This window comes from Netta rufina (assembly GCF_964035555.1).
Source record: "Netta rufina genome assembly, chromosome: 4".
Classification (NCBI taxonomy): domain Eukaryota; kingdom Metazoa; phylum Chordata; class Aves; order Anseriformes; family Anatidae; genus Netta; species Netta rufina.
The window spans coordinates 15,110,213-15,125,556 of NC_140127.1; the positions used below are offsets into that span (position 1 = coordinate 15,110,213).

General features: G+C 38.4%; 1 protein-coding gene across 1 annotated transcript in view; it reads right to left on the bottom strand.

Moving 5' to 3' along the window:
* Positions 1–203: 203 nt before the first annotated feature.
* UBA6 (ubiquitin like modifier activating enzyme 6) overlaps positions 204–15,344 on the bottom strand; it is a 31,969-nt gene continuing 16,828 nt past the window's right edge. The window contains exons 19-34 of the mRNA XM_084286622.1: positions 15,216–15,293; positions 13,729–13,910; positions 13,035–13,140; positions 12,278–12,367; positions 12,087–12,167; positions 11,336–11,464; positions 10,361–10,412; positions 10,192–10,255; positions 9,847–9,916; positions 8,586–8,657; positions 7,261–7,378; positions 6,089–6,282; positions 4,734–4,861; positions 3,876–3,963; positions 3,425–3,519; positions 204–1,104 (exon numbers count right to left, since the gene is read on the bottom strand). Of these exons, the coding sequence (XP_084142748.1) occupies positions 969–1,104; positions 3,425–3,519; positions 3,876–3,963; positions 4,734–4,861; positions 6,089–6,282; positions 7,261–7,378; positions 8,586–8,657; positions 9,847–9,916; positions 10,192–10,255; positions 10,361–10,412; positions 11,336–11,464; positions 12,087–12,167; positions 12,278–12,367; positions 13,035–13,140; positions 13,729–13,910; positions 15,216–15,293 (1,683 nt within the window). The 3' untranslated portion in view covers positions 204–968. The remainder of the gene's footprint in view (positions 1,105–3,424; positions 3,520–3,875; positions 3,964–4,733; positions 4,862–6,088; positions 6,283–7,260; positions 7,379–8,585; positions 8,658–9,846; positions 9,917–10,191; positions 10,256–10,360; positions 10,413–11,335; positions 11,465–12,086; positions 12,168–12,277; positions 12,368–13,034; positions 13,141–13,728; positions 13,911–15,215; positions 15,294–15,344) is intronic.

A 15,344-nucleotide genomic window follows, 5' to 3' on the forward strand; every position in this document is an offset into this window, starting at 1 on the left:
TGCTGTGGACAGGTGTACAGCATAACCATCCACTGTAAGGAAATGGTACCAGAAGGAGCAGCTGAGGAAACAGCGTTTGCTGTGACAAACATCTGCAGCCATTTGCCTTTACCTCCTTTCAAAGTCATCTCTTGCTACAGCACTCTCAATTTGGTAAGGGCAGAAAGGCTCAACCACACTGAACATTTTCTCTTTCTTGAAGGCAAAGTTTTATTGTTGAAAGTGTTAACTCAGCTCTCCGATAGGGTTCCACTTTCCCCATATTGCAGTATTCCCCAGAGAACAGTCTTAGTGCAGATAATGAACAATTCCAGGTGTCTTGACTTCAGGGGAGCTATGACAATTTTTATACCTGTTCAAGACCTGCCTCCCTCTGTTTCCATGTGGAGACTGACATAAAGACAGCTGCTCTGACACACAGCATCACGTACAGTTCAGAAGAGAGCACCAACAACACAACAGAGCAGCTCATCTGCTTTTAAGTGGAAGTCTAAACATTTTGGATGGATTATCCCTCGTGTAGATGGCAAGATTGAAATTCTCATTTGAGAAGAAAATAACACGTGAAATGGATTTGACAAGAATATCATAAAATGGCAGTTTCCCCAGTTTTTGCAATCTTCTCTAGGCAGTGCTTAATTTGCACATGGGGACAATTTGTTACGTTCACCGTTCTTCTCGCTTTCTTCAGCTCCCCACAACTTAAAACAAATCTTGTCTTTAAGGTAAGGACTGTACTGGACATTCCATCTCATGGAGTGACCAATCCTCCCTTGAGTAAACAGGTTTGAAGGTAACAGGAGATGAAACAAGTCCAGTTTGTCTTCAGTGCAAAGCAACTGACTTTCACCATTTGTTTTAATTAAGGCTTCACCAAAAAGAAATATATAGTACCATCTTTAATAGCTGAAAATTAGCACACTCCTTTCAAAACAAATGGTCCTGGAGTGACTTTTGCACCTCTACCATCAATTGTCTTCCTGAACAAAGTAGTATCTCACTGGTGGCCCTGGCAAGTCTTCATCTCCATCAGTCTCTGGAGCAAATGATACTGTCAAATCCACATACTTTTTATCAGCAGATGGCTTCACAAGCTTTTGCATCCTACAAAGAAACAAACAGTTTATTGAGGTAATATAAGAAGGATTGACAATGGGAATTCAGAGCCAGACTAGGAGAAATTTCACTACCAGCAATGAAGCCCAACATACCAGAAACCACATTAAAATGGAGAAGGAGCTTCCTTTTAACAATGGACACAAATAAACACACAGGTTGTTCCTGTCAGAGCTATAGCAAATGGCTTTATTCTACTTCTCTTGACACAGGCCTCAGCCTGCTAGTGAGCTATTCCATTGCTCACTAACAACCACTCAGAAGAAATTACAAGAGAAAATGGCCACTTGGGATTCCTCACCCACGTGATTTGTCTTTGGCATCCTATTAAGGCACAAGATAAAAGTAGCTTTCTGTGCAGAAATTTGGTCATGAAGTAGGACCAAATTCTTGGTCTACCAATAATGGCTGGTTTTAAGACTTTAATAGGCAGACCCCCTCCAATGCAGACACCAGATATGCAGTTCTCATAGAAAGCAATTCTACTGAATTCTAACAATTCTACTGACTTTCCAAGTCCTTGAATTTTGAAAGTGAAGAGCTAGGAGGGGGAGAAACGGAAAAGAACTAGGACTTATTCTTCAGGGACAGCAAAGCAAGCTCTAACAAGGTAATCACGTCACATTTCAGTACGACTTCCCCTCTTTGCCCTCTGGAGTCCTGTTACAGCAATAAGCAATAGCTGCACCTTGGAGACTTAAATTGCACAATAATTACTTAGATCAACCTCACTTTCATTGCATATCTCTGGATGTCTCAAAACTATTTTTTTTTTTATCTCCAACTTGGAGCACTGGTTCACAAGGCCAGCTCAAATGCTAGGAGGCTTGAGGAACACATTTATTTCTATTCCTCACAGGACACTTCAGAGAAGGATTTTACTTCTGGCTAAGCCTTAGCACACAGGACAAAAAGCTGCTTTCCCCAAAAGTACTTGTTCCCTCACAAGAACACAAAGCATTAGACTCTTCTTAGTAGAGATATTGATGTCATATCCATTTGCATGAGGAATCCTCAAAGTACAGAGCAAGGTGAGTAAACATTTCTAAAACCTGCACCTAAGGACTATGCTTCCAGTCAGTGCTGTAATTCTGAAATGAAGACAGCATTTTGAAACACTTGTTGTCCTAATATAGCAAGACTTTAAACACCTTAAGAAAAAAAAAAACCTGCAAGCAAGACCTGAATTTGCTGTGCACGTATCTTTTCAAGCTTTTGGGACTGCTTGTAACAGAACCCCACAAGCTGTAACTACATGGAAAGCTTGAACGGTCTCAGGGTTAATGGAAAATCTTGATCTTTACACAGAGGCAGCTTCAAAGCTGGCCTTTGACTTTATTACAAACTCCACTCACTCAAAATGATTTATACAGCAGTAGGAAAAGGAATATAAACAATCGTTTTGAGGTGGGCTATAAATTCACATCTTGGTATGCCAGGCACCCTACAGGCAGCACCAACATAGACTCTTCTCTCCCTGGAATTTTCTCACACAAGTACTACTTTCCCTAAAGTTACCTACTAGCAGATTACTGATCAATACTTATTTGTGAGCACTGACCAACAAACACTTCAGAGGAGTTGCGATGGACAAATTTTGAGCTACAGAAGTTCAATCGACACGTAAAAGTAAAATTAAACTTGGGTCAGATCTGGCTATTCCTTTGCAAAGGTCTATCAATCAAAAAATAATAATAATGGCCTGTACTCACACCCTCTCAAATTTCTAGTTTGTTATACCCTGATGTCCTGTCAGTAAGCATCACTCACAGTCTTGCAAACTTCATTTTTAAAAGGCCTGAAGTAAACTAGAATCTCAAGGAATTACCACAGACTAAACAGGCTACCATTAATCTCAGCTTGCAACCAACACATTAACTCCTTCCTGAATGTCTTCCCCTACTTTCAGAACTAAGTTGCTAAATATCACCATTAGTTTTAAGCCTGTTTAGAAAGGATCACTTAGTACTGTTTTGATTAAACCAAGCTATATTCCGTCTCCAAAAAGTTACTGTCAGACTTCTTTGGGTTTCTCATTCTGACATTCATCAATTAGAGTCATTAGAGTTGCATTTTCTAAGTCTCCTGTCCTCAGCACAGAAGTTAATTCACCACAAGAATTAATTCACTTTTTTTTTTTTTTTTTTTAAAAAGGAACAAAGTACCTTTTTTCTTTCCCAAATATAAACAACCAGAAACCACTTTGGGAGAAAATACTGCTGTCAGACACACATTCTTATGATACAGCCAGTGAACATAATTTGTAGGTGCATTCACATCCCTAGATCCATTTTCCAGTTATACTTACGTCAGCTTTAATCTTTTAATATGACCTGGCATCACAGGAACATACAGCATTTTGACTCCTTGTACAACCATTGTTGGTTCAATTCCATATTTCTCCTGGAATTCACAAATTAGAATGTATTAAAGGACTATGCCAGCTGCACAACCCAGCAGACAACTACGGTTACTACTACAGCTAATTATTGAGAACCATAGGATTCCAAAAAGAAAATGAGATAATACATGGATGTTGACAGAAGTTTTAATACAATACATTTAAACAAATGGAATTAAAGAATTTGAAAATAAGCTTGGATGTGTGAACTTACAGATTTAAGCTCCCATTGAAATTCTTTCTAGAATTATTCTGATTTAAACAACAATTTGACAAGGTCAAAAAAAAAGTCAACAACCCAAAACAAGAAAATGCTTTCTTCTCATCTTTCATTAACTCAGTACAATAGATATCTTACTCTGACAGCGTTTATGAAGTCCAACAGTGTAAAATCCTCTTTTCCATAAATTGTCCACCTGTCCCAGATTGTAAATGATATCCCATTTCTGTTTTAAAAAGAGAAATATGGTTTGTTACTTCAGAACAGACATTTCCTTTAAACATATATTGAAGAATTGCTCTCTCTTCTAGTGACTTGCTGTTTTATCTCAAGCAAAAATCTCTTCCCTGTCTCCTGCCATTTCTCCAGCCCTTTTACCTGGCTAAGTGCAAGACACAAAGCTGTAACTGAGTAAACATAATATCTGGCAATGAATTAACTGAGTTTTCAGGCCTACTGAAAAATAGGTTTTGTATTGACCAAGATACAGAAGTGCATCGAGTCTGAGCAGACAGGATATTTATTAATAACTGTGCTGCATATCTATCTCGTCTAGATTTTTAGAGCCTAGCTACCAACAGCTTCCACTGAAAACAAAACTAAGCCCTTAAAACCACTAGCTTTAAAATTAGGACAGAAGGGTGTATGAGCTGCATTTCCACACAGGAAATTGAGTGATGCATTATGGGACACCCTTGGCAGCAGTATATGGCTAATAAAACTTGATAGCAAACACAAAGTTATTCATCATCTTCCAAGTTTAAAGAACGAAAACAACCAACCTTGAATATCTGTATTTTTTAACTGGAGTATAACCACAAACTTTGGATCCATTACATTTCTGCTATACAAGCACGTATGGATTTAATCTGATTACCTACATTTAGTAAGTACAAATCTCACACATGTAATGTCTCACCAACTTCTAAGTGAGAGACATCAGGTTTCCAGAATACTGCCCTTCTACCATCATCCATCTACCATCATCCTTCCTACCTGATTTCAGTTCTTCTTACTTCAGCAGTTTCTGTAAAGACCATTATGGGAATGGCTAAATTGAGAAAACAGTTCTTGTATGCATCAGCTGGGTAACCACCCACAACTTTGATGAGTTCCAGTGCAACCTGCAATACATCAGAATCACTTGCTTCCATAAGACCCACATTAATTTAATTAGGAGGCCACACAACTGTAGGATAAGTTGTTGAGGAGATCACCCTTTGAGCAATCCACAAAGTAAATCGTGTTAAACGCAACCCAAACATACCCAAACAGAAATAAATTCTGCTGCTGCTGCTGCAAATGTTTAAAATATTCAAAACTCTTCCTAACGCAGGACTCTTACAAAATTCTTCAATTCAAGACACCCCGCCCCAAGGCCTGCAGTTCTGTTGAGGTGCATGAATGTGAATTAATACTGAATAGATCATTTCCACTCTTGACGCTGCCACTCTGACGGTAATAATAACGGCAAAAAACAAACCGAAACACTTATCTTCAACTCCTCTTTCTGGTCAGCAAACCAGAAATAAAAGTACTGAGGGCTTACCACAGCTGAAACCACGAGTGACCTTTCGTACTTGCACAGAAGAGAATAGAAGAATATGTCCTGGTTTCAGCTGGGGTAGAGTCAATTTTCTTCATAGTAGCTGGTATGGTGCCATGTTTTGGATTTAGGAGGAAAGTAATGCTGATAACACACTGATGTTTTCCGTTGTTGCTGAGCAGTGCTTACACTAAGTCAAGGACTGTTCAATGTCTCACACCATCCTGCCAGAGAGGAGGGCTGGGGGTGCACCAGAAGCTGGGAGGGACACAACCTGGACAGCTGACCCAGACTGGCCAAAGGGATATTTCATACCACGTGATGTCGTGCTCAGCAATAAAAGCTGGGGAAGTTGGCCAGGTGCCTCCCATTGTTTGGAGACTGGCTGGACGTTGATTTGCGAGTGGTGAGTAATTGCCTTATGCATAACTTGTTTTGTGGATTTTTTTCTTTTTCCTTATTAAAAACTGCCCTCACCTTGACCCAAGAGTTTCACTTTGTTCCCCAGTTCACTGCCCTGTCTCTCTATGGGGGAGTGGATGAACACCTGTGCAGTGTTTAGCTGCCTGCCAGGTTAAACAACAGCAGGATGTAAGTTTGAAATGAAAGTATTTATGACATATTAGACTGATGATTATCATTATAGAATGAATACTTTGTGATCTTAAATAAAGAAAATACGAAAAACGTTTCTTAGATGAGGCTCTGTCTGGATGGCATTAATGAATATCCAAACGTTAGTGATTTTAGGCAAGGAACAGAGAAAAAAAACCATGCATTTTCAGAATTTTAAAAGCATACTTACCAGCCCTGAAACCGCAGCAGTAGCTGTTGCAATTGCAGGAATAATCTTTCCAGCAATGCGCTTTGTTTTGAACCGATCTGCCGGTTCGATGTTGTACATCTTGGCTCGTAAGTTTGACGCTGCTGTTATGAAATCTATATGCCCATTACTATCATCATCTTTTTCGAAAGAAATGGGCTTCATTTGCAAGTCATCTACTCGTAGGAAAAAAAAAAGCAGAAATTGTTAGAAAACAGAAGGTGTCCCAAACATAAGTTACAGAGAAATAGAACCTTAACAAATACATTTTTTTTTTATTTTTTATTTTTTTTTTATTTTTTTATGTTCTGAAGCTTGGTGCCATACTTATAACTTGCTTTTCTATGCTAGAAGGAAAAACTTCCCTATCAATATTAATGCTGACGCTGACTGTTGTTAGAAGTGAGTAACTAAAGAAATATCAAGAGGTCCAGAATACAATTTTCCTTGCAACACCAGGAATAGATTTTGGATAGTTCTATGGATATTTCTTATTAACCTCTACCGTGTTATAGCTTTTCTACTCTGAGAATTCCCTGTAAAAGCTTTGTTTATCTGTTACCATATTGGTACAAGCTCAGTAGCATGGCAGACAGAGGTTTGAGTCAATTCTCCATAGGATGGGTTAGAGCTAAAGTAATTTTTCTCTTCTGTGTCCATGGGCTAAAAATCTATGCACGCAGTTCATGCCGCCAAACAGAAACAGAATTCAAACATCTACATTTTATCATATCTAGAAGATGTTGATGAAGACTAACAGCCTTCACAATTTAGGATAATTTCAGAATGTTTCCTGTAAGAACCAACTCTCAAGTTTGTCATACCAGAATCACTTTCAGCCCATCTGGGACCTAGTCAGGACCTCTTCCCTCCTTAGAGGGAATACCCTGCTACCTTCTCACAGTTATCAGGGCTGCATTTGTGTGAGAGTATAACAAAGAACCCTATACTCCTGTATTTCGGAGATTCTTGCAAGTTTTAAGGTCAAGCAATATAGACAAATTACCTGCATGGTACTTTGGAAAGACTTAGCAATCGGCTGTCTAATTCCTGCAGAATTACAGAACTTTTTTTATCCAAAGACCTGAATGTCATGCTGCTGCAGTGCAATTGCAAGATGTTACTCATCTATAAAGCTAGCTTGTACTACTCACTTTCCAAAGCTTCATTGGATAGTATAAACTTCTCCAGCTGGAAAATAGCATTTCTTTCATCCTCACTGCTGACTGGAATATGATCTGGTTTTCTTGCAGTTTCATCAGTCTGTACAACCTGAAAGTATGTACAGTGTTTAAGTAATAGAACACATGGACTTTGTACAGCACAAACGCACTATATTTTCTGTGTTCCCTGCAGTCCTCCCTCCCAGGTACAAGAGGGGCATGGACTTGCTAGAGCAAGCCCAGCCAAGGGCCACAAAGATCATTAGGGGACTGGAGCATCTCTCATATCAGGAGAGGCTGAGAGAGCTGGTGCTGAGCAGCCTAGAGAAGAGAAGGCTCAGCAGGATCTTATCAATGTGTGTAAACAGCTAGTAGCGGGGAAGGACAGAAGGTGGAGCTGGACTCTTTTCATTGGTGCCCAATGATAGCACAAGGGGATATGGGAACAAACTGAAGCATAGAAAATTCCATAAAAAATGTAACACTTAAAACCAATAACAAACAAATAAAAACAAACAAAAAAACCCAACCACACACCAAAACAAACCACAACCAAAACTGTAAGGATGGTTGAACACTGGCACAGGTCACCCAGAGCGTCTCCAGTCCTCAAAGGGATTCAAAACCAGATGGGACACAGTCCCAGACAAACTGCTCCAACTATCCCTGCTTGAGCAGATGGGTTGTACAGTCTCCAGAGGCCCCTTCTAATATCAACCATTCTGTGACTCTGAGTCACAATAGGAGTTTTGTCTCATGAGACAAGCATTCACGACACAAACATTAGCACTGGGCAAGAAAATATGAAACCACCCAGGGATATATTGTTATTTTTAAGCAATGACAAATGCTACCCACTGCAAAACAAGACTTAAGCTGTTTTGAAGTGAACACTTCAGAAATAAACAAAAGTAATGACACTTGCTTAATATTACTTAGAGAGAAATAATAAATTGACTCTAACCAAGGATTGCTTTGAAGTTGCTTATGAATGACATTTTACTACTTTAATTATATAGGTATAAGCTTGTGTAAACTTAAAGACATTGGAGACTTATGATCACACCCATGCATTGAAAAGGCTACTGCAAGTCATTTACAAAAAACCCATAGAAAATCCACCTCGCATTTAGTGGCTGGTACATGGACACCTTAGCTCTATTCAAGTTAAAGCAGTCCTGCATGTCACTCTCTTGTTTCTCAAAAATGCATTTTTATTCATGTTTATTTCATATCAGCATCAATGCACAGAGAAGTGGCAGATGTGTGACACTGTGTGTGGATTATTTTTTCCTTAAAATTGAAGTCATACTTACTTTGTTTGAAGGTCTGAACTCTGGTACCTTCACAGATGAAGTTATCTTCAAAATCGTTTCTTCTGACAAATCCTATTATGGTTTTGAAGAAGAATAATTTAAATTCATAGCAACTGAAAAAAAGTCCCCTCCCAAGAGACTGCATATGCAGGAACATTTCGAAGAACACCAAAACCAAATAAATCCCACAAATAGTCATTGGTGTTCCACTGGGACATCAAGTCAGGTTTACAGTGCACAAGACCCACAGTGGTATGAAGTGCCTAGCACTAGAAAACTCAACAGAATTCATCTGTCTGTGAAATAAAGATTATTCCAGTAGCCTCTTTGCTATAAAGAAGCAAACACATATTTGTCTATACAAATGCAAGATTTGCAAGAAATACAGAATAGTATCAACGTTGACAGGGATTCACGTAAAAATAGGTATCAAAGCTACATCCAAGCTTAAAAAAACCCAGTATATTTCATTTGTATGTTCTTTAAAACGTCTGCAACTGTGTTTTGTTCAAAGAGTACTAAAGTCACGTCAGACATCCAGAGGCAACATAAATACTTGTTATCATGTGTCTGATTTCTGTAGATCTACCATGAGGGAAGAGGTGCCATTTCTTTTACCTGGTGTGTGCAGCACAAATGGCAGGGTAGTTTTGCATTAATTGGAATTTTGCTCTGCAAAGCACAGCAAGTCTGACTGGCCTAGAATCAGTCAGTCTCCCTGCACAGCACCTGGATCCACATATATGTCTGGGGTCTCCCAATTGCACGTACGGCATTACTCATGGCACAATACTTGAACTAGTTCAGCAGATATAAATGTGACTTGCAGGAAAATTCAATTAGAAAAGACAAAAGGTAACAAGAAAAACAAAGGATAAGCAACAGAGAGGCTGTGAGTAGTAATTATCAATAATAAAACACCTCATAAGACAGCTAAGAGACTTGATCAAAAATGCCTTAAAAAGATCTTTCATTTCAGTCACTATATTACACAGGAACCAGGTCCGTCAAAATAAGGATTTAAGAGTTCAGAGCTTACTGAAAATACCTAATACAGCAGTCAGTTGTTTTCCTGACAACTCTGTTTTTACTTTAATCAAAAAGAATACATATGAACAGCTGCTGGACAACCAGTGCTGATGGATAGATTATTTTAAGAACCACTTTAGTTACTGGAAAGGACTGGCAACTGGAGACGAGACCAAAACTGAATGTGTATATCCAAGTTATGAAATGGGGACACTATTGCAACATGGATTACCTTTTCTGTGAAGGGAACACAGTACACGGTTGCAAAGAGTTTTGCTGCGCTCACAATGAAACCATAGTGCCTGAAGAGGAAGAGATATTTTTTAATATTTTTTTTTTTTGTTCAGTGTCCACATGAAGTTTTGCAACCACATTCAAAGAGATCTTGAGAAAACACATTGAGAAACGTCTACCCTTCAGAGCATGCCGTCCAAAACAGACAGATTTTGAGGGACTCAAAAGTCCTTCCCTTCTATCAAGCATCGGTCTAACTTGTACTGCTATAAAGCCATTGTCTTGTATGTCCTACTATGGGGTGAGCTTTATAGGATGCATTAAAATGCTGAGCCATACTTACAAAGGATCATTAAATTCAAACTTCACTGGGAAAGGTGGCCTCTTTGGTGACTGCCAGAACAAACCTGGTAAGAAGACAGACTTATGATGAAATCCTAAGGAATCAGGAACAGCAATGCATGATATATGGCATGAATTCATAGAAGGCACAAGACAGGGTCTGTACTTACTTCCATCTTTTAATCGTGTATCAAGGGGAAACGAATGAAGAAGCTGAAGAGCCTAGAGGAAAAGTTAGAATAACTTCAGTAATTTGTCATATATAGATTGACACAGCTGCACAAAATCATGCCTTCTTTTTAGCAACGATGTGAAATCTTGATACAGCTTTTAACATACCCCAGCATATAGCTGATGTCATTTAAAGAAAATCTGAAGACATATTTATCAATAGAGAGAGCTTAAAGACATAAATACGTACAGGCAGAGTGACTTGCTCATTCATTCACAGGATGAAGATGACAATGTCACCTCACCTGTACCACGTCCAAGCAAGATACTTCATCCAATAAGCAAAGAGTTCCCCCCCACCTTGTTGTCACTTTAGGATTCTGGCACACCAATTCACAATTGGGAAAGTAACGTTTTTATAACGTGACAACTGTCATCACAACCAGGGCTTCGATACACATGGATGTGATATGTTTATTAATACACAACATCCTGATCACTTCTTTCCTACACAATTCCTCAGCACACACACAGACACTTCAAGCAACACTGTAGTGACTGGCTTATATTTCAGCTAACATTTCTGTGACAGCTTTAAGAAAATCAGGGATATGGATACGAAGCATTAAGTAACAAAAAGTTTAGTGGGAGAAAAAAAGCTCTTGTCCTTTAGTAAAAGGCATCTGATAATCCTGCTGCTCTGGAAAAACAAAATACCTAGTCAGTTAGAAAAAATGCAAACAAAACTGCGTGGAAACTACTGAACAAAGCCATTGGGAATTAGTTAATAAAGCAGTCTAAAAAAAGTAAGAAGAGGAAGGGATGCAGCATTTTAAAATTTCAAGTAAATTTTGTTATTTATGAAGAAAAGATGGAAGTGCATGCAAAGACTTGGAAAACTAGTTATTAGGAGTAAGTTCTCTAAAATCCCTATCAGTCAAGCGTTGCCTTATTTCCACATCTTAGCTACCTACCTTATGGCTAAAATATTTTTCAAATTTTACTCTTGCTAGTTCCACACACTGAGTCCAACTTCGGGGTCTTCTACTAAGTGTTTTAATAACATGAAAGCAGCCTTCTAAACTCTCCCCTGATTTTATTCTCTAGATACAAAAGAAAAAAAAACCAGAAAGATTAAAACAGACAAGATTCATCACAAAATGGTCAAACAGTAAGTTTGATCTTAGTAAGTTACAGGCAAAAGGAAACAGAACATCACTTTGTGAATATTAACCTTCATGTGATTCTTTCTTTCTGTGTTTTTCCACAGAAGCTGTCATCTACTTAGTTTTATTGCCACCCAGCCCTATAGTGACCGTTAGCCATTACAGACAAGAAATAAAAACAATCCAGCTGTTAAGTCCATTTGAAAGTAAATCTTCCTTTTTTTTTTTTCCCCAGCTGGGTGCACATGAGTGATACTCACTAGTATGGTTGATAACAATCCCTCAGCGTTTCTGATACTTCTATATCATGTACAGAATACACGAGATAAGGAAGCATACCATGCACAAAACTTGGCTTTTATTAGAGAGCAGAAATACTGCTCCTATGAAGGATCTACAAACGACTTGGCCAAATAAGCCTTCAGATTTTCTGAAGAAAGTCAAAAAATAACCCAAATCTTACTTAATGTAATCGCTTTTCTTGCTGGATTTTGTTCCCATTCGTTGAACATAAGCATTAATTCAAACTCTGGATTTTAACGTGGCAACCTTCTCCTACCTGTAAAACTTCTTCTGCAGATGGATAGGTCTGCCAAAATTTGTTAAACAACGAAGGCTTGTGAGAAAATGAACTTTCAAACTAGAAAACAAGAAGAACAAACATGGCATTTTACAAGAAGTAGATAAGATCCCCTATCTTTCCAAATACACAGTAAGTTGTGTCAAAAATCTACAAACTCATTTACTTACCTTATCTCTTGCCCACTGTATCGTATGTTCAATGGCAGCTGGGAAAGATTTCAAGGTACAAAAAGGTATTTCTTCTTCTGGTGGATCCCGCTGTATTTAAGGAGAATAAACATGGGCTTATTAAAGCTTATTGCTAATAACAGCACCAAGAATTTACACACTATGTACGTTTAGAACAAAGTTTGGTTTATGTTTATTTGTTTATAATGACTAATCTAAAAGATACCAGAAAGTGAAATTTAGCCCTAAAGCACAAACAACAGAAGTTACCAGCCAGATTTTCCAAGATGTGCAGTTCATATTCACACACGCTCACAAGGAGAAATATGCTATTTCAAGGCCAGAAACAGTTTTCTTCATTGCTTCTAGCAAGACTCTAAGGACGGTCAACATCAAGGCTACATGGCAAGCGGCATCATTTCATGGTGCCCTTAAACAGTGAATGTCTACCTTGAAAAGGTAGTTTCATAGGAACTTAAATTGAGGGATAATGCAAGAGTTTGAGTATCCAATTCAATCAGAATTAATATGTATCCTTATGGAAACAGGCAGACGAATGTCTAGTACAGAGTCTGCTCAAATTTAATTTCTTGAGAGCTTTTCTTAAGAATCCAAGGAAATAACTATTTCCTAATAGGACTGAACATCAACAACTCAAATGGGTCACTTATTTTAGACAGATACGTAAACAATTACAGATTTATAGGTTATCATGGGACTAGCTACAGAAGCTAAGTAATGGTCTTAAACCACTTACGTGACTATTATATGACTCTGTCAGATGAGGCACAATAACTTCTGTGTGTCCTTTTGTTCCCATAGTTCCAGAGTCTATAAGAGGACGCAGGTTTGCTACGCAACGACTGACATGAAAAGACACAGACTATCAGGATACAGATTACTCACTACACTTGCCTTACAGACGTTACCAGACCATAAGCAAAACTGACTCTAGGACCTTTCAAGAAGAGTGGAAAGCTTAAACCAAACCCAGGAAAAGAACAAGTTAAATAAGAAGAGCTACTTCAAGTTCGACTGTGACAGCATAAACCTGAGCCAACCTAGAATTCTTTTTAAATGTAAACATCCCTACTTAAAAATTTGGAGTACATATACCTCCACATAAATAATTCAACCTCAAGACTGCTACAATATTATCCCCCTCAAACAGGCCTTGACAGCAGTTCATTTCCAAGAAGCCAGTCAGAGGCTCCCTCCCATGTGAACATGAACAGCAGCATTTGCACGAGAGCAGAGCTGGTTTTCACCACAAGCTTAAAACTCTTCCTCCTCCCAGCCAGCATCTTTGCCAAGGAGCAGAATAAATCTGAGTAAAATGCTATCAATCTTAAATTGGAGTTAAGTTGAAATTCAAGAAGATTAAGAACAGAATAATAAAATTATTCTCAAATAAAAATGCGAACAACCCTCGTTTCCTTTTCACAACCTACCTATCGATGTACCTCCTCGCCTCAACATTGTCCAAAGCAGTCACAACCACATCTTGCTTTGTGTAGAAGTCATCACTGTAAGTGTTCTCAGTGGCTGGACAAACTTTATTAATATATGAGTCAATCTTTAAGCAAGGATTGATGTTCAAAGTTGCTTCTGCTGCAGTATAGCTTTTAGGCTTCTGAAAGTGCAAATATATACATGCAAATCAACATTATTAAAATAACATCTGAGTCAAGTATTGATTTCATTTGCTGATCAGACAACAATTCACTTTGATAGAAATGTTACCATGCAAAATACACAACAAAGGTGACTCTTTAATCATATACCTCCCTCACAAAAATACATCTTAGGTTAGTTTTGGTTTTAGTTTTATTTAAAGTAGTGGGTCAGAGACCACAGTGCTTGAATAGTGCAGCATAAATATATCCAGTAATTGAAACAAATGCACATGCTCCCTCTCATGCTCTCAAAATGCTGTAAGAAAGGAGCAGTTCCTGACTGTCAGAGGATAAAACCATCAGTTACTGCGACTCTGACTATGCAGCACAGACATCAAAGGCCTATGAATAATCACATTACTGCAAAGTATTCCACACAAAACCAATTTCAAAAGCTAAACTGGAATAGAGGTTTTAACCTGCTTGACACTTCTAGCCACTTCAAAATGCTGCATTCAATTATCTAGGGATCTCCACTTAAAACACCAGAACTCAAGACAGCGTGGCTTCTGAAAGCTTGCAGAGGTCACTCTCCATTTATCTATCCAACCAAAATATAATCTATTCCTAGATTTGCTCAACAAACAAGAGGTAAAAATCCAGCTGCTGAGTTTTGGGCAGGGAAATCCCTTGTTCCCACTGCTGTGAAGATTTGAGCCGCTTTTTAATATTTTGTGCCATGTTTGCAAGCACAGGGATACTCTCTCTGCTTCTAAGGAATTAACAATTTCCATGCCATCCATTTACTGAATGTACCTTCTTTTTTTTTTTTTCCCTCAAGTTATTTACCTGCTTAATGAAGACTAAATTAAGACAGACTGCAGCATTCAGCTAACACTTAGGTCAAGTTTCATCAGCATTAGTTGTTCTATTGAGAACAGACTTCTGCCAGTGCTGTCTGTTTTATTTTATTCTCCCTGAATTTCAATGGTACAGAAAAGCATTTCTAGCTTGTTAGTTCACGGTGGTTTCTTATAAAACACAGCATTTGTCACCTGATTCTTTCTTTGCAAATTTGAGAGATTTCATTAGTCAAAGCCTCCAGTACAAACGCAGATCAGACCTGCCAAGTTTACTCAACCAATACCAATGACAAGCAGCATGCCAGTATCGTCTGGGTATTGTTCTAAAAGATACTGAACATCATTACAGCCGTTACACCCTCTCTGGACAGAAGTACATGCACTCACAGTGGAGCTCTCAGTGAGGACACAGGACAGGGAAAACACAACAGCCCAGGAAGTTTACTGAAGAAAGAATACCTGTATGTGATGAGGTCGAAAGAGAAATTGCCTGTTCAGGTTGGATTTCTCTATCAAGTCTGGATCTGTAATTGTAACCTAAGTCAGAAGGGGCAAAAGCAATAGCTTAAGTTATAAATAAAGCGTAGC